At 60.1% G+C, this 23,632-nt stretch overlaps 1 protein-coding gene across 2 annotated transcripts; it reads left to right on the top strand.

The window, feature by feature from the left end:
* Positions 1 to 2,605: 2,605 nt before the first annotated feature.
* On the top strand, positions 2,606 to 23,503 carry TRIM28 (tripartite motif containing 28). Of its 2 annotated transcripts, none has more exons than XM_065655345.1 (17): positions 2,606 to 2,866; positions 4,344 to 4,456; positions 4,535 to 4,667; positions 4,748 to 4,883; positions 5,943 to 6,059; positions 7,853 to 7,967; positions 8,055 to 8,201; positions 18,760 to 18,874; positions 18,955 to 19,040; positions 19,132 to 19,354; positions 19,447 to 19,468; positions 20,873 to 21,074; positions 21,598 to 21,842; positions 22,693 to 22,801; positions 22,884 to 22,958; positions 23,052 to 23,186; positions 23,268 to 23,503. In XM_065655345.1, the coding sequence occupies exons 1-17, from the start codon at positions 2,671 to 2,673 to the stop codon at positions 23,427 to 23,429; spliced, it is 2,331 nt and encodes a 776-aa protein (XP_065511417.1). In that variant the 5' UTR covers positions 2,606 to 2,670; the 3' UTR covers positions 23,430 to 23,503. The 2 variants fall into 2 exon arrangements, with proteins under 2 accessions (XP_065511417.1, XP_065511416.1); XM_065655344.1 differs by having other exon boundaries at positions 19,429 to 19,468.
* Positions 23,504 to 23,632: the final 129 nt, after the last annotated feature.

Below are 23,632 nucleotides of genomic sequence, written 5' to 3'. Positions count from 1 at the left end.
GGTGTCAGGGATGGAGCTGGTTGGGTTGGAAGAAGGACCTGGTTGGGTTGGAGGAACATGGAGGTTTCAGGGACGGACCTGGTTGGGTTGAAGGATGGACCTGGTTGGGTTGGAGGAACATGGAGGTGTCAGGAATGGACCTGGTTGGGTTGGAGGAATGTGGACGTGTCAGAGACGGACCTGGTTGGGTTGAAGGATGGACCTGGTTGGGTTGGAGGAACGTGGAGGTTTCAGGGACGGACCTGGTTGGGTTGAAGGATGGACCTGGTTGGGTTGGAGGAACATGGAGGTGTCAGGGATGGACCTGGTTGGGTTGGAGGAATGTGGAGGTGTCAGGGATGGAGCTGGTTGGGTTGGAAGAAGGACCTGGTTGGGTTGGAGGAACATGGAGGTTTCAGGGACGGACCTGGTTGGGTTGAAGGATGGACCTGGTTGGGTTGGAGGAACATGGAGGTGTCAGGAATGGACCTGGTTGGGTTGGAGGAATGTGGACGTGTCAGAGACGGACCTGGTTGGGTTGAAGGATGGACCTGGTTGGGTTGGAGGAACATGGAGGTTTCAGGGACGGACCTGGTTGGGTTGAAGGATGGACCTGGTTGGGTTGGAGGAACATGGAGGTGTCAGGAATGGACCTGGTTGGGTTGGAGGAATGTGGACGTGTCAGAGACGGACCTGGTTGGGTTGAAGGATGGACCTGGTTGGGTTGGAGGAACATGGAGGTTTCAGGGACGGACCTGGTTGGGTTGAAGGATGGACCTAGTTGGGTTGGAGGAACATGGAGGTGTCAGGAATGGACCTGGTTGGGTTGGAGGAATGTGGACGTGTCAGAGACGGACCTGGTTGGGTTGAAGGATGGACCTGGTTGGGTTGGAGGATGGACCTGGTTGGGTTGGAGGAACGTGGAGGTGTCAGGGACGGACCTGGTTGAGTTGGAGGAACGTGGAGGTGTCTGGGATGGACCTGGTTGGGTTGCAGGATGGACCTGGTTGGGTTGGAGGATGGACCTGGTTGGGTTGGAGGAACGTGGAGGTGTCTGGGATGGACCTGGTTGGGTTGGAGGAACATGAAGGTGTCAAGGACGGACCTGGTTGGGTTGGAGGAGCGTGGAGGTGTCAGGGACGGACCTGGTTGGGTTGGAGGAACGTGGAGGTTTCAGGGACGGACCTGGTTGGGTTGAAGGATGGACCTGGTTGGGTTGGAGGAACGTGGAGGTGTCAGGAATGGACCTGGTTGGGTTGGAGGAACATGAAGGTGTCAAGGATGGACCTGGTTGGGTTGGAGGAGCGTGGAGGTGTCAGGGATGGACCTGGTTGGGTTGGAGGAACATGAAGGTGTCAAGGACGGACCTGGTTGGGTTGGAGGAGCGTGGAGGTGTCAGGGATGGACCTGGTTGGGTTGGAGGAACGTGGAGGTGTCAGGGATGGAGCTGGTTGGGTTGGAAGAAGGACCTGGTTGGGTTGGAGGAACATGGAGGTTTCAGGGACGGATCTGGTTGGGTTGAAGGATGGACCTGGTTGGGTTGGAGGATGGACCTGGTTGGGTTGGAGGAACGTGGAGGTGTCGGGGATGGACCTGGTTGGGTTGGAGGAATGTGGACGTGTCAGAGACGGACCTGGTTGGGTTGAAGGATGGACCTGGTTGGGTTGGAGGAATGTGGATGTGTCAGAGACGGACCTGGTTGGGTTGAAGGATGGACCTGGTTGGGTTGGAGGATGGACCTGGTTGGGTTGGAGGAACGTGGAGGTGTCAGGGACGGACCTGGTTGGGTTGGAAGAAGGACCTGGTTGGGTTGGAGGAATGTGGAGGTGTCAGGGACGGACCTGGTTGGGTTGGAGGAACGTGGAGGTGTCAGGGATGGACCTGGTTGGGTTGGAGGAACATGGAGGTGTCGGGGATGGACCTGGTTGGGTTGGAGGAATGTGGAGGTGTCGGGGATGGACCTGGTTGGGTTGGAGGAACATGGAGGTGTTGGGGATGGACCTGGGTTGGGCTCCCCACGTTGGGGACCTGTGGAGACGTGGTGGGGACGTGAAGACATCTGGGGACACGAAGGGACTTCGAGAGACCCCACACATGGGGATATGGTGGGGACACAAGGCGACATGAGGACACCTCGCGGCTCTAGGCACGCTGCGGTTCTTGTAAACGTGATTGGTTCGCTGAGCTGTCGATCAGAGTCTCTGCCCCGCCTCCCCGAGGACTGTGGATGCTGATTGGCTGAGCGCAACGTACATCTTAAAAGTCACCGTCTTCCCCAGCGTGACTCGGCCGCTGGTTGGTCCAGCGCCTGCCCGCCTTTTTGCCTTCAAGATAACATTCTGCCTCCCGGCCTGGGTGGTGGAGCGCTTGGAAGAAGCGGATTGGATCGCTGCGCTGTCAGTCCATGCCCTCTAGACGTCTATTGGCTTACTGAGGGGCGGTGTCCACCTGAACTCCGCCCCCACGCCGCTCACGTGCCGGTGCCTCCTTCCCACTCGTCTCTCGTTTCTGTCCCGCCTTCGCCTCCCATTGCCTTCTCGCCCTGTCAATCTCATCTCGGCCCCTCCCACTCGCCTCACAGCGGGCGCCGATTGGCCGCTGCCCGCGGCGGGGGGCGGGCTCCTGCGCGCGCAGCCGGTGGGGGGCTCCCGAGCCGCGCGGCGAAGGGGCTGAGGGGGTTGGGCGGCCGCCATGTCGGGTCCGGCGGCGGAGACGGGCGGCACCAGGGGCCGGGACTCCTTGGACCTGCTGGAGCGTTGCGGCGCCTGCCGGGAGCGGCTGCGGGCCGAGCGGGAGCCGCGCCTGCTGCCCTGCCTGCATTCGGTGTGCCGGGAGTGCCTGCAGGCCGCGCCGGGCCCTGACGCCGACCCCGCCCCCGATGGGCCAGGTGAGGGGAGCGGGGGCGGCGCTGAGAGGGGATGGGGGGGTTAATGGGGGGCCGGGGAGGGGAAGAAGGAGCCCTGCGAGGGCTGGGGGCCGGGGGGGGGCGGTGGGAAGGGGGCTGAGGGGGCCTGGGTGCATGTGAGGGAGTTCTGGGGGCTGGGGGGGGTGCGGGGGGTGGGTGTGGGGGGGTGCAAGGGGCTGTGAGGGGTGCAAAGGGCTGGGGGGGGCTACAGGGGGGATACAGGGGGCTGGAGGGGGGGTGCAGGGGGATGTAGGGGGCTGGGGGGGGTGCAAAGGGCCGTGGGGGGTACAGGGGGATGTAGGGGGCTGAGAGGGGTGCAGGGGGATGTGGGGGGGTGTTGGGGGGTGCAAGGGGCTGTGAGGGGTACAGGGGGATGTAGGGGGCTGGGGGGGGTGTTGGGGGGTGCGAGGGGCTGTGAGGGGTACAGGGGGATGTAGGAGGCTGGGGGGGAGTGCAGGGGGCTGTGGGGGCAAGTGAGGTGATGTAGGGGGCTGGGGGGGAGTGCAGGGGGCTGTGGGGGGTACCAAGGGCTGTTGGGGGTACAGGGGGGTGCAGGGGGCTGTGGGGGGAAGTGAGGTGATGTAGGGGGCTGTGGAGGGGTACAAAGGGCTGTGGGAGTGTGCAGGGGGCTGTGGGAGTGTGCAGGGGGCTGTGGGGGGATGCGAGGGTATGTGGGGGGCTCTAGGGGGGTGTTGGGGGTTGCAGGGGGCTGTGAGGGGTACAGGGGGATGGGGGGCGCTGCAGGGGGGTGCAAGGGGCTGTGTGGGTGCAGGGGGATGTGGGGGTGCAAGCGGCCCCGAGGACACTGCACACCCTCCTGGGCATCCCCCGGGGCTCCCCCTGCTGTGGGTCACCGTGTGTGGGGCTCCGTCTGCTTGTGGGGTGGCCCGTGGGGTCTCCCCAACCTCCCTGCGCAGCCCCCATCTCCCTCACGAGCCACCCGGACCCCCGAGTCCTCGTCCACCCCGGGGCGGGGGGACATTCTGGCCCCGTTTGCTGGCGGGTGTCTCTGCTGCGGCTCCTTTTTGCCATCTTGGCACCTTTCCACCCGAACGGGGGGGGGAAATTCTGGAGAGAACAAAAGTCCCCGAGTCTCTCTGGGGCGGCAGCACCTTCCAAGGAGCAGGAGCCAGTGGCCTTGGAGTTTCCCCTGTGGGTATTTGGAGAAACTTGTTACCCCGTGGTTTAGGTGGAAAAAGCCGTTGGTGACCTGGGTTGATGCTTCAGGAGCAGGGACGCGGTGACACCGGGGGGACTCGGATTTGGGGGGGGTCTCGTGTCACCCTCAGCACGCGGGAGCTTCCGGTTCCTTCCGCCTCCGTTAACGGGTCGCGCCGCTAACGAGCCGCTGTGTTCTCAGCGGGCACAAGGCGCCGTGAGGGGACTCTCTAGTGATAAGCAGCGGTGATCGGGCTTTGGGGTGACCCTGACCCCCCCCAAATCGCTCCCCTTCCCGCAGTCGTCAACTGCCCCGTCTGCAAACACCAGTGTAGCCTCAAGGACGTCGTGGAGAACTATTTTCTGAAGGACAGCGGGACCAAGACGGCTGCCGCCAGCCAGGAATCCACTCAGGTAAGGCCTCGTTAGTGCTTAACGAGCTGTTAATTAGCGCCAGGTGGGGTCTGCAGGGTCTCACGCCCCCCGCCGCAGTGCTGCACCAGCTGCGAGGACAACGCGCCGGCCACCAGCTACTGCGTGGAGTGCTCGGAGCCGCTCTGCGACACCTGCGTGGAGGCTCATCAGCGCGTCAAGTACACCAAGGACCACACCGTGCGGGCCATAGGTCTGTCCCCGGGCCGCCGTGACCCCGGCGGTGACATCGCTGTGACATCGCGGTGACGTCGCCCCGCGTTTTCCCCGCAGGCACCGGTAAGGCGAAGGAAGGGGAGCGTGCCGCGCGCTGCGCCGCGCACCCCGGCGAGCTGCTCGTCTTCTTCTGCAACACGTGCGACGCCCTCACCTGCCACGACTGCCAGCTCGGCGCGCACAAGGACCACCAGTGAGCGCGTGGCTTCGTTAGCCGGGGAGGGGGGTCTTCTCGGGGCTAATTAGCACTCAGCCCGCTCGTTAGACCGTGGGAGCGGTGATTCGGGGCGAGGCGGATAGCGGGGCGAATTTATTTGTTGGCCGGAAAGGTTGCGTGTGCCCCGGCTCGGCGCCTAAATGTGGCTTAATATCTAAGAAAGTAGTTATTAATTAGACTGATTAACTAGTTATAGAAAAACAACTGTAGTTACTCTGTAGGTTCATTATTCCCATCCATTACGTATTGGCTTTAAAGACGAAGCTTATTCCCTATTATTTGGCCAGCTACTGAAGGTATCGACTGAGTAGAGTGTTAATTTTGATTGATTTATGTTTTTAAGCAAATAGATAATGTTAACTGATTGATCGGTTACTTTGTCAATGAGCGAACTGGTTGGTTTGAGGGCCTTGAATTCATTTTAGGTTTTAAGGAACCAGAGAATTCTGCGCTGCTAGTTATGGAAAATCAATTTAGTTACAGTCTCTGTTGTTTCACTTTGCTCGAGTTTTAATTGATTTTAAATTTTTGTGTGTGTTTTTTTGTGGGTTTTTTTGGTGCATGTTTTTTTGGGTTTTTTTTGTTTCTTTTATTTTGTTATTTTTTTAAATTCTGTTTTGGGTTTTGCTTTTGGTTTTTTGGTTTGTTTTTAAATACGTTTTGCTGTCAGACTGGTTAAATTTCATGATCAAATTGATACCTAATTTGATTAATTACTTGCTGATCCGAGCAGGTATCTAGTTAAATTCCTTACCTGCTTGATTAGTTAAATTAAAAGTGGTTTCAATGCACAGGATCCAATTCAATTACAGCAAACGACTAATTAAGTTCAAGCTTCATGGGTGATGAGTTTGTTCGCTCGTCTAGCTCCTTAGCTTAAATTAACGTGGTTATTAATGGCTAACAGGTAACGAGCGGGGTGGTTTCCTTCTTCAGGAGCGCGGGGGGGGTCTTTTGGATGCGTGGGGCTGCACCCATGGGTGCATTTTGGGGGTTCGCAGCCCCTCCGTGACCCCCCCCGTTTCCCCTCCGCAGGTACCAGTTCCTGGAGGACGCGGTGAAGGGGCAGCGCCAGGCGCTGGCCACGCTGGTGAAGAACCTGGGCGACAAGCACGCCAACCTGCAGCGCTCCACCAAGGAAGTGCGCAGCTGGTACGAGCCCCCCCAAGGGGGTTTATTTGCCCCCCGGTGCCATCATTTTGAGCCCTGAGGTGATTCTGGTGCCCCTGGGGCCGCCATTGTGGGCCCTGAGGTGATTTTAGTGCCGCCAGTTTGGGCCCTGAGGTGATTTTAGTGCCGCCATTTTGGGCCCTGAGGTGATCGTGGTGCCGCCATTTTGGGCCCTGAGGTGATTTTAGTGCTGCCATTTTGAGCCCCGAGGTGATCTCGGTGCCATTTTGAGCCCTGAGGTGATCTCGGTCCCGCCAGTTTGAGCCCTGAGGTGATCTCAGTGCCACCATTTTGGGCCCTGAGGTGATCTTGGTGCCACCATTTTGGGCCCTGAGGTGATTTTGGTGCTGCCATGTTGGGCCCTGAGGTGATCTTGGTGCCGCCATTTTGGGCCCTGAGGTGATCTTGGTGCCGCCATTTTGGGCCCTCAGATGACTTTGGTTCCTCTAGTGCCACCATTTTGCCAGCATTTTGAGCACTGAGGTGATTCTGGTGGCCCTGGGGCTGCTGTTTTGGGCCCTGAGGTGATTTTGGTGCCGCCATTTTGGGCCCTGAGGTGATCTTGGTCCTGCCATTTTGGGCCCTGAGGTGATTTTAGTGCCGCTGTTTTGAGCCCTGAGGTGATCTTGGTCGCGCCATTTTGAGCCCTGAGGTGATTTTGGTGCCGCCGTTTTGGGCCCTGAGGTGATTTTGGTGCCGCCATTTTGGGCCCTGAGGTGATTTTGGTGCCGCCATTTTGAGCCCTGAGGTGATTTTGGTGCCGCCATTTTGAGCCCTGAGGTGCTCTCAGTCCCGCCATTTTGGGCCCTGAGGTGATTTTGGTCGCGCCATTTTGAGCCCTGAAGTGATCTCGGTGCCATTTTGAGCCCTGAGGTGATCTTGGTGCTGCCATTTTGGGCCCTGAGGTGATCTCAGTGCCACCATTTTGAGCCTCGAGGTGACTTTGGTTCCCTTGGTGCCACCATGTTGACCCTGAGGTGGTCTTGGTGCCATTTTAAGCCCAGAGATGATTTCGGTCCCACCATTTTGGGCCCTGAGGTGATCTTGGTGCCGCCATTTTGGGCCCTCAGATGACTTTGGTTCTCCTAGTGCCACCATTTTGCCAGCATTTTGAGCACTGAGGTGATTCTGGTGGCCCTGGGGCTGCTGTTTTGGGCCCTGAGGTGATTTTGGTGCCGCCATTTTGGGCCCTGAGGTGATCTCGGTCCTGCCATTTTGGGCCCTGAGGTGATTTTGGTGCCGCCATGTTGGCCCTGAGGTGATCTCAGTCCCGCCATTTTGGGCCCTGAGGTGATCTCGGTGCTATTTTGAGCCCTGAGGTGATCTCGGTGCCACCATGTTGACCCTGAGGTGATCTTGGTGCCATTTTGAGCCCTGAGGTGATCTCGGTGCCGCCATTTTGGGCCCTGAGGTGATCTCAGTCCCGCCATGTTGGGCCCTGAGGTGATCTCGGTGCCATTTTGGGCCCTCAGATGACTTTGGTTCCCCTAGTGCCACCATTTTGCCAGCATTTTGAGCACTGAGGTGATTCTGGTGGCCCTGGGGCTGCCGTTTTGAGCCCTGAGGTGATTTTGGTGCTGCCATTTTGGGCCCTGAGGTGATCTTGGTCCTGCCATTTTGGGCCCTGAGGTGATTTTAGTGCCGCTGTTTTGAGCCCTGAGGTGATCTTGGTCGCGCCATTTTGAGCCCTGAGGTGATCTCGGTGCCATTTTGAGCCCTGAGGTGATCTTGGTGCCGCCGTTTCCCCCCTCACCCCTTCCCCTCTCCGCCGACAGCATCCGCCAAGTGACCGACGTGCAGAAGCAAGTGCAGGTGGACGTCAAGTTGGCCATTCTCCAGATCATGAAGGAGCTCAACAAGCGGGGCCGGGTCCTGGTGAGCGACGCCCAGGTGAGCCAGGCTCGGGGGGGCTGCCGCCGCCTCCCCCGTCACCGTCCCCTCGCCGCGGGGTGACGCCGTGTCCCCCGTTCCCCTCAGCGGGCGATGGAGGGGCAGCAGCAGAAGCTGGAGCAGCAGCACCGCGCCATGACCAAGCTGCAGCGGCAGCAGGAGCACGTCCTGCGCTTCGCCTCCTGGGCCCTGGAAAGCGACAACAGCACCGCGTTGCTGCTCTCCAAGAGGCTGGTGAGCACAGACCACCCCCCACCAACCCTTCTCCTTGGCTGGGGAACCCCCCCCGGGTGGCTTTTGGGGACGGGTCACTGGCGCTTTGGGCTCCGTTTTCCTGTACGTCCCCCGTTTTGGGGAAAACGTGCAGGAAAACGGGGCGGGAAGTTGGGGTCCTGAGGAGCCGTTTGTCCCCAGCTCCCCCTTGGGCTCTCCAGGGTCCTCTGCTGTCCCCTGTGTGTCCCCAGCGGGGTCCCCATGCTGGGGGGGGGTCTCCACAGGAGGTCCTCTCAGGGTCCCTGTGATGTGTTGGGTGTCACCAGGGTGCTGTGGCGGGTCCCGTCGGGGTCCCTGTGACATGTTGGGTGTCACCAGGGTGCTGTGGTGGGTCCCTGTGACATGTTGGGTGTCACCGGGGTGCTGTGGCGGGTCCCTGTGACATGTTGGGTGTCACCAGGGTGCTGTGGTGGGTCCCTGTGACGTGTTGGGTGTCACCAGGGTGCCCTGGTGGATCCTTTCAGGGTCCCCATGACATGATGGGTGTCACCAGGGTGCCCTTGCGGGTCCCCTCGGGGTCCCTGTGACATGTTGGGTGTCACCAGGCTGCCCTGGCGGGTCCCTGTGATGTGCTGGGTGTCACCAGGGTGCCCTGGCGGGTCCCCTCGGGGTCCCTGTGATGTCTTGGGTGTCACCAGGGTGCCCTGGTGGGTCCCTTCAGGGTCCCTGTGATGTGTTGGGTGTCACCAGGGTGCCCTGGTGGATCCTTTCAGGGTCCCCATGACATGATGGGTGTCACCAGGGTGCTGTGGTGGGTCCATGTGACGTGTTGGGTGTCACCAGGGTGCTGTGGTGGGTCCGTGAGACATGTTGGGTGTCACCAGGCTGCCCTGGCGGGTCCCCTCAGGGTCCCCATGACATGTTGGGTGTCACCAGGGTGCTGTGGTGGGTCCCTGTGACGTGTTGGGTGTCACCAGGGTGCTCTGGCGGGTCCCTTCAGGGTCCCTGTGACGTGTTGGGTGTCACCAGGCTGCCCTGGCGGGTCCCCTCAGGGTCCCCATGACATGTTGGGTGTCACCAGGGTGCCCTGGTGGGTCCCTGTGATGTGTTGGGTGTCACCAGGGTGCCCTGGTGGGTCCCTTTAGGGTCCCTGTGATGTGTTGGGTGTCACCAGGGTGCCGTGGCGGGTCCCCTCTGGGTCCCTGTGACATGTTGGGTGTCACCAGGGTGCTGTGGTGGGTCCCTGTGACATGTTGGGTGTCACCAGGGTGCTGTGGCGGGTCCCTGTGACGTGTTGGGTGTCACCAGGGTGCCCTGGTGGGTCCCCTCGGGGTCCCTGTGACGTGTTGGGTGTCACCAGGGTGCTGTGGTGGGTCCCTGTGACATGTTGGGTGTCACCAGGGTGCTGTGGCGGGTCCCTGTGACGTGTTGGGTGTCACCAGGGTGCCCTGGTGAGTCCCTTCAGGGTCCCTGTGATGTGTTGGGTGTCACCAGGGCGCCCTGGCGGGTCCCCTCGGGGTCCCCATGACACGGTGGGTGCATCAGCATCTTCCTGTGTGTCCCTTCACAGTCCCCGTGAGGTGACAAGCACCCCAGGTTTGTCACACAATGGAACATTAACCCCATTTTGTTTTAGCAGCGCCTTGGAATTTGTTGGGTTAGATCCCAAATTTAATTAATTTCTAATAAGACTTAATCGGCAGCTGATCAACGATAAACACATCACGTCGTATCCCGATTTGGTGCCGTTTGAGGGAAATTTCCCTTTAGGTTATTAAATTTTCCTCAGATGTAACCGGGCCGCGTTGTGTACACGAGGAGTTTGTCACGATGGGGTAATTTGTCCAGACGTCCTCCAAACTAACATAGAAAATAATCATTAACAAGTATAATACGATGAAAATCGGCAAAATTACGATACGGTGTAACCTCAGGTTCAGAAATCCAGTTGCTTTTGGAGATTGCCCAAACGGGAATTCCCACCGTCGCCCTTTTCCGCCTTTTTTGACTCTGTTTCCTTGGCATCGCGACAATTATTATGATTATTTTTTAATCCTAACAGATCCCCCGAGCTTCGGTGTCGCTCTCGCAAATGAAACCTCGTCGTCGTCGACGCGGGTGTTTATACCAACTTTTTGCCCCTTTTCTTCCTCCCCACGGGCCCGCGCGCCGCGTTCTTTGGTCGGGTGTGCGGTGGCGTTAGAGAAATTCCAGAAATTCCTCTGAAATCAATAATTCTCAAGGTAGCACCACGAGCCGGAACCTCCGGGGAGGGACCTGTGGATCCGTCGTTGGCAAGAGGGGCGTCGTTTTGGTTTTTTTTACAATTAATTGGTGATTATTTTCCTCACTTTGCTCCCGATGGGGCGAGGTGCCTGACACAGGCTCGCCCCTCGAGGTGATTTTTAGCACGCATTCTAATTCGCTCGGGTCGTTAGCGTGGATCCATTGATTGGGTTCTACTCACCGCACGCCCCGACATCATTATTTTTCTGATTTTTACGTTTCGCGCTGCAGAATTGTGATTTTTTTTTTTTTTTTGCCACCGTGGAACGCTCGAATTCGACTCGGAACGACGCCGGTGGGTTGTTTCTGTGGTTTTTGGGGACACGTAGCGCCGAGATATTTTTTTCCAAAGCTCGTTTCTCCGCTCCCCGAGTTTTGCCGGCGAGTTGCTGGGTGAATTTTCTGTTGATCCGGTTCCGGTTTCTTGTGTTTGTTCAACTGACCGTGCGCGGGTGTCGGCCGGGGTTTCGGCTCCGATTTCTCACTTCAGGAGTCGTTCCACCCCATTTCTTGCCCGTAATTCGTAATATCGTGCGTTAATTCTGCCCGAGCGGGGACACTTCTCTGTGTCAATTCTTCCTGATCATCCGGCGGCTTCTCGGTTTTTTTTCAAATCAACGCCCTTTCTGATTTAATCTGGTTTTGCGATGAGGAAACGTCCACGTGCTGCCGGCGCTCCCTCAATAAACGGTTTTAACGTTTTATAACCTGAAGTTGCTGAAACAGGAACATTTTGGGAGGTGCGGTCTGTGCGCGGGTGGCTTTAGTTACTGTGCCTGAGAGCTCATCTGAACTTTTTATAGGTATTATTAATGATTTTTCTCTTTCTAATATATCGATTCCTCCGGACCGTTCTGCTGGTTATTGAGTTTGGGGCATCGGAGGGATCAAGCGTTTAAAAACCCACCCGCTCCCCCGTATCCATTTGATTCATCCCACTTAATAAAATCCTGTATCCACCAGTTAAGCAAACACACACAAAAAAAAAAGATATTCTGCTTCGGTTTCTTCCGCCTCCTGGCCGCAGCGTTCTGGTAGATTTGCTGTTTGAATCGGATCGAATGGGATTGTCTTACTGGTAGTTGTTTGACTGGTACCGTTATTTCTGGGCCGCCGTTTTGGGCCCTGAGGTGATTTTGGTGCCGCCATTTTGGGCCCTGAGGTGATTTTGATGCCCCCGGTGTTGCCTTTCTGAGCCCTGAGGTGATTTTGGTGCCCCCGGTGCCGCCGTTTTGAGCCCTGAGGTGATTTTGGTGCCACTTGTTTTGAGCCCTGAGGTGATTTTGGTGCCGCCGTTTTGAGCCCTGAGGTGATTTTGGTGCCGCCGTTTTGAGCCCTGTCACGGTCCATTGTTACAAGCCCTGAGGTCGTCTTGGTGCCATTGTGAGCCCCGAGGTGATTTTGGTGCCACTGTTTTGAGCCCCGAGGTGATTTTGATGCCCCCGGTGCCGCCATTTTGAGCCCTGAGGTGATTTTGCTGCCCCCATTTTGAGCCCAGAGGTGATTTTGGTGCCACTGTTTTGAGCCCCGAGGTGATTTTGGTGCCCCCGGTGCCGCCATTTTGAGCCCTGAGGTGATTTTGATGCCCCCAGTGTTGCCTTTTTGAGCCCTGAGGTGATTTTGATGCCCCCGGTGTTGCCTTTTTGAGCCCTGAGGTGATTTTGGTGCCACTGTTTTGAGCCCCGAGGTGATTTTGGTGCCCCCGGTGCCGCCATTTTGAGCCCTGAGGTGATTTTGATGCCCCCAGTGTTGCCTTTTTGAGCCCTGAGGTGATTTTGGTGCCACTGTTTTGAGCCCCGAGGTGATTTTGATGCCCCCAGTGTTGCCTTTTTGAGCCCTGAGGTGATTTTGGTGCCCCCGGTGTCGCCGTTTTGAGCCCTGAGGTGATTTTGGTGCCGCCGTTTTGAGCCCTGTCACGGTCCATTGTTACAAGCCCTGAGGTCGTCTTGGTGCCATTTTGAGCCCCGAGGTGATTTTGGTGCCACTGTTTTGAGCCCTGAGGTGATTTTGGTGCCCCCGGTGTCGCCGTTTTGAGCCCTGAGGTGATTTTGATGCCACTGTTTTGAGCCCTGAGGTGATTTTGGTGCCACTGTTTTGAGCCCCGAGGTGATTTTGGTGCCCCCGGTGCCGCCATTTTGAGCCCTGAGGTGATTTTGATGCCCCCGGTGTTGCCTTTTTGAGCCCTGAGGTGATTTTGCTGCCCCCATTTTGAGCCACGAGGTGATTTTGGTGCCGCCATTTTGAGCCCCGAGGTGATTTTGGTGCCACTGTTTTGAGCCCTGAGGTGATTTTGGTGCCACTGTTTTGAGCCCCGAGGTGATTTTGGTGCCCCCGGTGCCGCCATTTTGAGCCCTGAGGTGATTTTGATGCCCCCGGTGTTGCCTTTTTGAGCCCTGAGGTGATTTTGCTGCCCCCATTTTGAGCCACGAGGTGATTTTGGTGCCGCCATTTTGAGCCCCGAGGTGATTTTGGTGCCACTGTTTTGAGCCCTGAGGTGATTTTGGTGCCACTGTTTTGAGCCCTGAGGTGATTTTGGTGCCCCCGGTGTCGCCGTTTTGAGCCCTGAGGTGATTTTGATGCCCCCAGTGTTGCCTTTCTGAGCCCTGAGGTGATTTTGGTGCCACTGTTTTGAGCCCTGAGGTGATTTTGATGCCCCCAGTGTTGCCTTTCTGAGCCCTGAGGTGATTTTGGTGCCACTGTTTTGAGCCCTGAGGTGATTTTGATGCCCCCAGTGTTGCCTTTCTGAGCCCTGAGGTGATTTTGGTGCCACTGTTTTGAGCCCCGAGGTGATTTTGGTGCCCCCGGTGTTGCCGTTTTGAGCCCTGAGGTGATTTTGATGCCCCCGGTGTCGCCGTTTTGAGCCCTGAGGTGATTTTGATGTCGCCGTTTTGAGCCCTGAGGTGATTTTGGTGCCGCCATTTTGAGCCCTGTCACGGTCCATTGTTACAAGCCCTGAGGTCGTCTTGGTGCCATTTTGAGCCCCGAGGTGATTTTGGTGCCACTGTTTTGAGCCCCGAGGTGATTTTGATGCCCCCGGTGCCGCCATTTTGAGCCCCGAGGTGATTTTGGTGCCGCCATTTTGAGCCCCGAGGTGATTTTGCTGCCGCCATTTTGAGCCCTGAGGTGATTTTGCTGCCGCCATTTTGAGCCCTGAGGTGATTTTGCTGCCCCCATTTTGAGCCCCGAGGTGATTTTGGTGCCCCCGGTGCCGCCATTTTGAGCCCTGAGGTGATTTTGCTGCCGCCATTTTGAGCCCAGAGGTGATTTTGGTGCCACTGTTTTGAGCCCTGAGGTGATTTTGGTGCCCCCGGTGTCGCCGTTTTGAGCCCTGAGGTGATTTTGATGCCCCCAGTGTTGCCTTTTTGAGCCCTGAGGTGATTTTGGTGCGACTGTTTTGAGCCCTGAGGTGATTTTGATGCCCCCGGTGCCGCCATTTTGAGCCCTGAGGTGATTTTGATGCCCCCAGTGTTGCCTTTTTGAGCCCTGAGGTGATTTTGGTGCCCCCGGTGTCGCCGTTTTGAGCCCTGAGGTGATTTTGATGCCGCCGTTTTGAGCCCTGAGGTGATTTTGGTGCCGCCGTTTTGAGCCCTGTCACGGTCCATTGTTACAAGCCCTGAGGTCGTCTTGGTGCCATTTTGAGCCCCGAGGTGATTTTGGTGCCACTGTTTTGAGCCCCGAGGTGATTTTGATGCCCCCGGTGCCGCCATTTTGAGCCCAGAGGTGATTTTGATGCCCCCATTTTGAGCCCAGAGGTGATTTTGGTGCCACTGTTTTGAGCCCCGAGGTGATTTTGGTGCCCCCGGTGCCGCCATTTTGAGCCCAGAGGTGATTTTGGTGCCACTGTTTTGAGCCCCGAGGTGATTTTGGTGCCCCCGGTGCCGCCATTTTGAGCCCTGAGGTGATTTTGATGCCGCCGTTTTGAGCCCTGAGGTGATTTTGCTGCCCCCATTTTGAGCCCTGTCACGGTCCATTGTTACAAGCCCTGAGGTCGTCTTGGTGCCATTTTGAGCCCTGAGGTGATTTTGGTGCCACTGTTTTGAGCCCCGAGGTGATTTTGATGCCCCCGGTGCCGCCATTTTGAGCCCCGAGGTGATTTTGCTGCCGCCATTTTGAGCCCTGAGGTGAGGGGCCCAAAACTGCCTCCGAGATTCAAGGTTTGGCCTCCCCAGCACTGAGGTTCTTTGTTTCTTGTTGGATTCTCTTTCTCCGTCCTCCGGACAGCTTTTTTACTGCTCTTATCTGGTTGATTTGTAGCCTCTGCTGCCAGTTTTCCCTTTATCTCCTGGTCGTGGTCTTCACGGCCCTGTCACCAAGCAACCAGGTCACGATAGGATCACTATATACGGCCTGGAATTCCACTCACGCTAACTTGGGCTCCTCCTGCTAAACGAGGTTATTCAAACAAAAGAACACAGCTGAAAGAATAGAGCACAATTAAACAGTAACTTTGATTAGCATTCTGCAATGAGCGGGGGGGTGTTCTCTTCGTCTGAGCTGTTTGTGTTTGAATCATTCCCCAAATTGCTGTCCCACATCTTTGGGGGGCAGCGTTAGTTTCCTAATTAACGATGTCGGGGGGGTTTTGGACGTTTGCATTAATGTAATTTCAACGCGTTCTCCTAATTTCTTCGTTTTTAGTTTGGCTTCCTGAAGTCCTTTGGGCAGTTGCTCAATAACAGTCGGGTGGTTTTACGTCCCTCTGTCTCATCTTACACGTCTTTCTTTCTCTTTTGTTCGCTGCCCTGTGTCCCTTGGGGTCCCTGTGGTGTCACAAGTGTCCCCGGGGCACTGTCCTGTGTCCCTTGGGGTCCCTGTGGTGTCACAAGTGTCCCCAGGGGCACTGCCCTGTGTCCCTTGGGCTCCCTGTGGTGTCACAAGTGTCCCCGGGGCACTGCCCTGTGTCCCTTGGGTTCCCTGTGGTGTCACAAGTGTCCCCGGGGCACTGTCCTGTGTCCCTTGGGCTCCCCGTGGTGTCACAAGTGTCCCCAGGGGCACTGCCCTGTGTCCCTTGGGCTCCCTGTGGTGTCATAGGTGTCCCCAGGGTGCTGCAACGTGTCCCTTGGGGTCCCTGTGGTGTCACAAGTGTCCCCAGGGGCACTGCCCTGTGTCCCTTGGGCTCCCTGTGGTGTCATAGGTGTCCCCAGGATGCTGCAACGTGTCCCCTTGGGGTCCCTGTGGTGTCACAAGTGTCCCCGGGGCACTGCCCTGTGTCCCTTGGGGTCCCCGTGGTGTCACAAGTGTCCCCAGGGTGCTGCAACCTGTCCCTTGGGTTCCCTGTGGTGTCACAAGTGTCCCCAGGGGCACTGCCCTGTGTCCCTTGGGCTCCCTGTGGTGTCATAGGTGTCCCCAGGATGCTGCAACGTGTCCCCTTGGGGTCCCTGTGGTGTCACAAGTGTCCCCAGGGGCACTGCCCTGTGTCCCTTGGGGTCCCTGTGGTGTCACAAGTGTCCCCAGGGGCACTGCCCTGTGTCCTTTGGGCTCCCTGTGGTGTCATAGGTGTCCCCAGGATGCTGCAACGTGTCCCCTTGGGGTCCCTGTGGTGTCACAAGTGTCCCCGGGGCACTGTCCTGTGTCCCTTGGGCTCCCTGTGGTGTCACAAGTGTCCCCAGGGGCACTGCCCTGTGTCCCTTGGGGTCCCCGTGGTGTCACAAGTGTCCCCAGGGTGCTGCAACGTGTCCCTTGGGGTCCCTGTGGTGTCACAAGTGTCCCCGGGGCACTGCCCTGTGTCCCTTGGGGTCCCTGTGGTGTCACAAGTGTCCCCGGGGCACTGCCCTGTGTCCCTTGGGCTCCCTGTGGTGTCACAAGTGTCCCCAGGGGCACTGCCCTGTGTCCCTTGGGCTCCCTGTGGTGTCATAGGTGTCCCCAGGATGCTGCAACGTGTCCCCTTGGGGTCCCTGTGGTGTCACAAGTGTCCCCAGGGGCACTGCCCTGTGTCCCTTGGGGTCCCTGTGGTGTCACAAGTGTCCCCAGGATGCTGCAACGTGTCCCCTTGGGGTCCCTGTGGTGTCACAAGTGTCCCCGGGGCACTGCCCTGTGTCCCTTGAGGTCCCTGTGGTGTCACAAGTGTCCCCGGGGCACTGCCCTGTGTCCCTTGAGGTCCCTGTGGTGTCACAAGTGTCCCCGGGGCACTGCCCTGTGTCCCTTGGGCTCCCTGTGGTGTCACAAGTGTCCCCGGGGCACTGCCCTGTGTCCCTTGGGCTCCCTGTGGTGTCACAAGTGTCCCCGGGGCACTGCCCTGTGTCCCTTGGGGTCCCTGTGGTGTCACAAGTGTCCCCAGGGGCACTTCCCTGTGTCCCTTGGGCTCCCTGTGGTGTCACAAGTGTCCCCGGGGCACTGCCCTGTGTCCCTTGGGCTCCCTGTGGTGTCACAAGTGTCCCCGGGGCACTGCCCTGTGTCCCTTGGGGTCCCTGTGGTGTCACAAGTGTCCCTAGGGTGCTGCAACGTGTCCCTTGGGGTCCCTGTGGTGTCATAGGTGTCCCCAGGATGCTGCAACATGTCCCCTTGGGGTCCCTGTGGTGTCACAAGTGTCCCCGGGGCACTGCCCTGTGTCCCTTGGGCTCCCTGTGGTGTCACAAGTGTCCCCGGGGCACTGCCCTGTGTCCCTTGGGGTCCCCGTGGTGTCACAAGTGTCCCCAGGGTGCTGCAACGTGTCCCTTGGGGTCCCTGTGGTGTCACAAGTGTCCCCGGGGCACTGCCCTGTGTCCCTTGGGCTCCCTGTGGTGTCACAAGTGTCCCCAGGGGCACTGCCCTGTGTCCCTTGGGCTCCCTGTGGTGTCACAAGTGTCCCCGGGGCACTGCCCTGTGTCCCTTGGGGTCCCTGTGGTGTCACAAGTGTCCCTAGGGTGCTGCAACGTGTCCCTTGGGGTCCCTGTGGTGTCATAGGTGTCCCCAGGATGCTGCAACATGTCCCCTTGGGGTCCCTGTGGTGTCACAAGTGTCCCCGGGGCACTGCCCTGTGTCCCTTGGGCTCCCTGTGGTGTCACAAGTGTCCCCGGGGCACTGTCCTGTGTCCCTTGGGCTCCCTGTGGTGTCACAAGTGTCCCCAGGGTGCTGCAACGTGTCCCTTGGGGTCCCTGTGGTGTCACAAGTGTCCCCAGGGGCACTGCCCTGTGTCCCTTGGGGTCCCTGTGGTGTCACAAGTGTCCCCGGGGCACTGTCCTGTGTCCCTTGAGGTCCCTGTGGTGTCACAAGTGTCCCCAGGGGCACTGCCCTGTGTCCCTTGGGCTCCCTGTGGTGTCACAAGTGTCCCCGGGGCACTGCCCTGTGTCCCTTGGGCTCCCTGTGGTGTCACAAGTGTCCCCAGGGGCACTGCCCTGTGTCCCTTGGGCTCCCTGTGGTGTCACAAGTATCCCCAGGGGCACTGCCCTGTGTCCCTTGGGGTCCCTGTGGTGTCACAAGTGTCCCCAGGGGCACTGCCCTGTGTCCCTTGGGCTCCCTGTGGTGTCATAGGTGTCCCCAGGATGCTGCAACGTGTCCCTTGGGGTCCCTGTGGTGTCACAAGTGTCCCCGGGGCACTGCCCTGTGTCCCTTGGGGTCCCCGTGGTGTCACAAGTGTCCCCAGGGCACTGCCCTGTGTCCCTTGGGCTCCCTGTGGTGTCACAAGTGTCCCCGGGGCACTGCCCTGTGTCCCTTGGGCTCCCTGTGGTGTCACAAGTGTCCCCAGGGCACTGCCCTGTGTCCCTTGGGCTCCCTGTGGTGTCACAAGTGTCCCCAGGGGCACTGCCCTGTGTCCCTTGGGGTCCCCGTGGTGTCACAAGTGTCCCCAGGGTGCTGCAACGTGTCCCTTGGGGTCCCTGTGGTGTCACAAGTGTCCCCAGGATGCTGCAACGTGTCCCTTGGGGTCCCTGTGGTGTCACAAGTGTCCCCAGGGTGCTGCAACGTGTCCCTTGGGCTCCCTGTGGTGTCACAAGTGTCCCCAGGGGCACTGCCCTGTGTCCCTTGGGCTCCCTGTGGTGTCACAAGTGTCCCCAGGATGCTGCAACGTGTCCCCTTGGGGTCCCTGTGGTGTCACAAGTGTCCCCGGGGCACTGCCCTGTGTCCCTTGGGCTCCCTGTGGTGTCACAAGTGTCCCCGGGGCACTGCCCTGTGTCCCTTGGGGTCCCTGTGGTGTCACAAGTGTCCCCAGGATGCTGCAACATGTCCCTCCGTGGTCCCCACGATATGCTGGGTGTCTCTGGCACGCTGCCGCATGTCCCCTCGGGCTCCCCGCCTTGTGACAACCACCCTTGGGACGCTGCTGCACGCGTCCCCTCCGAAGTCCCCGGCTTGTGACGCCCCCTCCCCGCCCCCCCAGATCTCCGTCCAGCTCCAACACGCCCTCAAGATGATCGTGGACCCCGTGGAGCCGCAGGGCGACATCAAGTTCAAGTGGGACCTCAACGCCTGGACCAAGAGCGCCGAGAGCTTCGGTGAGCCCACAGGGAGGGGACACCCTGGGCACCCCCTGGGGACATCGGGGTCCCCCCGACACCCCTCGCCTCCCTTGCAGGCACCATCGTCTCGGAGCGGAGCCTCCCCCCGCCGGCCCTCAGCCCTCAGCCGCTGGCCGCCAGCCCCCATGGGGACACCACGCAGGTACCCCCGAGGGGGGGGAGGCATTTTGGGGGGTCCTGCACCCCTGGGTGCCCCCTCGGTAACGTGTGTGTCCCCCAATCTCTCTCTCCAGAGTCCCCTGCAAGCCACGGTGCTGAGCAAAGGACAATGCACCCCCGGTCCCCTCCTGCAGCCCGCCCCGGGCCTCCGAATTGGGGCTGAGAAGGACCAGGGGACCCCCAGCGTCCCCCAGAACGGAGTAGGGGGGGCGGAGGGACCGGACTGTCCCGAATTGTCCCCCCCACACCTGGACCCACAGACAGCCGAGGGCCCCGGGGACGCGGCCGCCGAGCTGGGTGAGCTGGGGGGGGACACCGAGCGGGGGGACAAGGTGGGGAGGAAGGTCCCTGATGTGGCTTTTTGTCACCAGCCAATGGCTCCTCCGAAGCTGCTGTCACAGGAGTGAAGAGGTGAGTGTGATGGAGCCCCCTGGCCCTTGTCCCCAAGGATCTGCTGGCCCTTGTCACCTCGGTCCAGGGGCAAATGGCAGCCCCCCTGTCCTGTCCCTTATCTGGGATGTCCCTGTCAGTCTTTTCCTGTGGTCCCACCCACCTTGTTCTTCTGTGCCAGCGGTGACCAGGAAGCCATCGTCCCTTGCACCCTGTACCCAACAGTCCCCTATCCCTTGTCACCCTGTTCCTGGGGTCCCCCCCAGCCTTGTCCCCCTGTGACAGGGGGTGCCCAGGCCCTTCCTGTCCCTTGTTACTGTGTCCCCCGTGTTTCCCTGACTCTTGTCACTCTGTTCCTGGGGCCCTCCCTTCTTGTCCCTCTGTGCCAGGGGTAACTGGGACCCCTCTGTCCTTTGTCACCCTGTCCCTTATCACTGTCCTCAGGGTCCCCTGTTCCTGTTTTTCTGTGCCAGGGGGTGACCGGGACCCCACTGTGCCTTGTCACCCTGTCCCTGGGGTCCCCTCTTGTTGTTCTTCTGTGCCAGGGATAACTGGGACCTCCCTGTCCCTTGTCACCCTGTCCTTGGGGTCCCTGTTCTTGTTCCTCTGTAGCAGGGGGTGACCAGGCCCCTCCATGTCTTGTCACCCTGTCTCTTCACTCTGAGAACGCCCGATCTCATCTGATCTCTGAAGCTAAGCAGGGTCGGGCCGGGTTAGCGCTTGGATGGGAGACCACCTGGGAATACTGGGTGCTGTGGGCTGAGCCAGCACTGGGCCCTTGTGGCCAGGAAGGCCAGTGGGACCTGGGGTGGATCAGAAGGGGGTGGTCAGTAGGTCAGAGAGGTTCTCCTGCCCCTCTGCTCTGCCCTGGTGAGGCCGCATTTGGAATATTGTGTCCGGTTCTGGCCTCTCAGTCCAAGGACAGGGAACTGTTGAGCGACCCCAGCGCAGAGCCAGGAAGATGCTGGAGTGGAGCATCTCCCGTGTGAGGAAAGGCTGAGGAGCTGGGGAGAAGAGGAGCTTGGAGAAGAGGAGGCTGAGGGGTGACTCGTTCATGGTTGTCACTATGGAAAGGGGGAGTGTCAGGGGATGGAGCCATTGGTGACAACCAGTGACAGGACAAGGGGCAATGGGTGCAAACTGGAACACAGGAGGTTCCGTTTAAATATGAGAAGAAACTTCTTCCCGGTGAGGGTGCCAGAGCCTGACCCAGGCTGCCCAGGGAGGCTGTGGAGTCTCCTCCTCTGGATTCATTCAAACCCGCCTGGTTCTGTGTAACCTCACCTGGGTGTTCCTGCTCCGGAATAGATGATCTTTTGAGGTCCCTTCCAATCCCTGACTTATGCGATTCTGTGACCCGCAACGCGCTGTCCCCAGGAGCTTTCAGTGCTGTGTCCCCCACCCCCTGTCCCCTTTGTCCCCCAGGAGCCACCCCTCCGGGGCGCAGGCCGGTCCCCTCCTGCGCAAGGTGCCGCGGGTCAGCCTGGAGCGGCTGGAGCTGGACCTGGCGGGGGCGGCGCAGCCTCCGGCGTTTCGCGTCTTCCCGGGGACCTCGGCCAAGGACTTCAGCCTCATCGTCATCGAGCGGGGGGCGCAGCCGCGGCCCCCCGGCCCCGTCGCCATCAAGGTGCGCTGGCCCTTGGCACCCCCTGGGCCACCTTCCCTGGCCCTTTGTCCCACTTCTCTGTCCTTCTGTGTCTGTCCCCATCCCTCTGTCCCCGTCCCCCTGTCCCGCTCCCATCCCTCTCTCCCCGTCCCCCTGTCCCGCTCCCATCCCTCTCTCCCCGTCCCCCTGTCCCGCTCCCATCCCTCTCTCCCCGTCCCCCTGTCCCTTTCTCTCCCCGTCCCCCTGTCCCTTTCTCTCCCCGTCCCCCTGTCCCTTTCTCTCCCCGTCCCCCTGTCCCTTTCTCTCCCCGTCCCCCTGTCCCTTTCTCTCCCCGTCCCCCTGTCCCTTTCTCTCCCCGTCCCCCTGTCCCTTTCTCTCCCCGTCCCCCTGTCCCTTTCTCTCCCCGTCCCCCTGTCCCTTTCTCTCCCCGTCCCCCTGTCCTCCTCCCTCTCCGATCCCTCTGTCCGCATCTCTCCAGTCCCCCCATCCCCCTCCCGCCCCGTCCCCCCGTCCCCCTCACCCACTCTCCCCTCCCCACTTCCAGGAGGAGCAGCGAGAGGCACCCACCGAGGACACCAAACCTCTGGGGCTCCTTCCCGACCCCCCCAGGGTACTGGGACCTCCTGGATCCTCGGCAGGGTTGGGATCTGCCCCCCCAGGATCCACCCCCGGCCCCGAGATTTCCTCTTGCCGCGTCTGCTGCCAGGCGGGGGCCATGGTGATGTGCGGCCGCTGCGAGCACTGTTACCACCTCGACTGCCACCTCCCCCCGCTCCAGGAGGTCCCCAGGTACCGCTGGGATCCGCTGGGATCCACCCGCTGCCCCTCCCCACCTCCATGGGATCTGCCCTTCTCGCTGGTCCTTTGGGGGCTTCCTTCGGCTCTGTGGGGTCCCCCAGGTTCCTGCCCCTTTGCATTGTGGGCATGAGGAGGATCTCGGGGATCTGCTGGCTCCCCAGATCCTGCAGGATCACCTGGAGCCAGCAGAGCGGTGGGATCTGCTCATCCCCCGCGGGATCTGCTCATCCCCCGCGGGATCTGCTGCTTCCTTGTCCTGGGATGCGGGGGGAATTGCTGCCACCACTCCTGAATCCTCAGTGGGGATCCCCTGGTGCCACTGGATCCCTGGGGTGATCACTGGGATCTCTCTGCCCCTCCACCCCTCTCCTGATCCGGTTCTTCCCCAACCCAGGGGAACCTGAGCTGTCCGAGCCCCGTGGGGCTCTAATCCCCCATCCTGGACCCTACCGGATCCCTTGTAGGTCCTCAGTCCCCCTGGAGACCTCCACAGCAGCCCAGATCTCTCAGGGATCTACTGCCCCGCTCCATGGGGAGACCCACACACTAATCCCAAATCGGCTGGGACCTCTTTGATTCCTGGGGAGCTGGTTTTCCCCCTCCATTGTAGCCCCCACCCCTTGATCCTCAGCTGCCGCGACCCCCCCCTGCTGATCCCAAATCCTGTGGGATCCACTGAACCCCTCGCTGCCCCTCCCAGATCCCAGACGCTTGGGGGGCTCTGGGTCCCAATCCTGGGGGGCTCTGGGTCCCAATCGCGGGGACTCCGCCCGTGCCACAGGGCCGAGCCGGGAAGGGGTCATCAGATCCCTCCACGCGATCCCTCCGCCTGATCCCACAGCCCCGAGTGGAGGTGTCTGCTGTGCCAGGACCTGCCGGCCCCTGGCGAGGAGCTCACGGCCGCTGGCGAGGCGGGGCCGCCCGACAAACTCTGTCCCCTGGACCAACAGGTACGTACTGGGCGGGGGGAGGCAATCGGGGATCCGCCGGCGCGCGAAGGGATCGACAGATCCCCCGCAACAATCCCGGTAGAAATGCGAGTACGTGCTGCTGGAGCTGCTGTGCCACGAGCCCTGCCGGCCCCTCCACCGCCTCTCCAGCTCGCTGGTGAGTCCCGCGCGCCCCCTCCCACCCCCCGGGGATCTGCCGAGCTGGGATCCGCCGCGGGGATCCCTCCCCGACCCTCCCCGCGCTCCCCAGGACGGCCACGACGCCATCGACCTGACGCTGATCCGCGCCAAGCTGCAGGAGAAGCTCAGCCCCCACTACCGCTGCCCCGAGGAGTTCGCCCGCGATGTCTGGAGGATGATCCGCCAGTTCAACCGCCTCACCGAGGTACCCCCGGGATCCGCTGCGGGGGATCCGCTCGGGGGTCTAACTCCCACCTCACTCCCGTTTTCTGCCCTCCCCGCCCAGGACAAGGCGGACGTCCAGTCCATCCTGGGCCTGCAGCGGTTCTTCGAGGCCCGGCTCAGCGCCGCCTTCGGCGACCGCAAATTCTCCTCCGCGCTCTGCCTGAATCCCGTCATCCCCCTGGACGAGGCCGAAGGCTCCTCCGCACCCCCCCTGGGCCCCTGATGTCCCCCCCTCGTGGTTGGGGACATAGGGGCTGGTGTCCCTGTCTGCGGCTGTTGCAAAATAAAACTGTTGTTCGGCCTCTTGCGCCTTGTCCGGATCCGGTCCCCGTGGCCCCATTTTGCCTCCCGGTGTCGTGTCACCCCCCCACCCCGGGACAGAGAGGCTGAAGCTGAATAACGATGGCGGCGCCCATGAGAAAGATG

Source organism: Caloenas nicobarica, chromosome 39, assembly GCF_036013445.1.
Source record: "Caloenas nicobarica isolate bCalNic1 chromosome 39, bCalNic1.hap1, whole genome shotgun sequence".
Classification (NCBI taxonomy): domain Eukaryota; kingdom Metazoa; phylum Chordata; class Aves; order Columbiformes; family Columbidae; genus Caloenas; species Caloenas nicobarica.
Note: the sequence above shows the minus strand (reverse complement) of the source record. Positions and strands in the feature narration are given on the sequence as shown.

Coding starts and splice junctions, on each gene's coding strand:
- TRIM28 (XM_065655344.1), top strand. CDS start 2,671: ATGTCGGGTCCGGCGGCGGAGACGGGCGGCACCAGGGGCCGGGACTCC. Junction 6,060..7,852: donor ACCAAGGAAGTGCGCAGCTG/GTACGAGCCCCC, acceptor CTCCGCCGACAG/CATCCGCCAAGTGACCGACG. Junction 21,075..21,597: donor CCGGCCCCGTCGCCATCAAG/GTGCGCTGGCCC, acceptor CCCCACTTCCAG/GAGGAGCAGCGAGAGGCACC.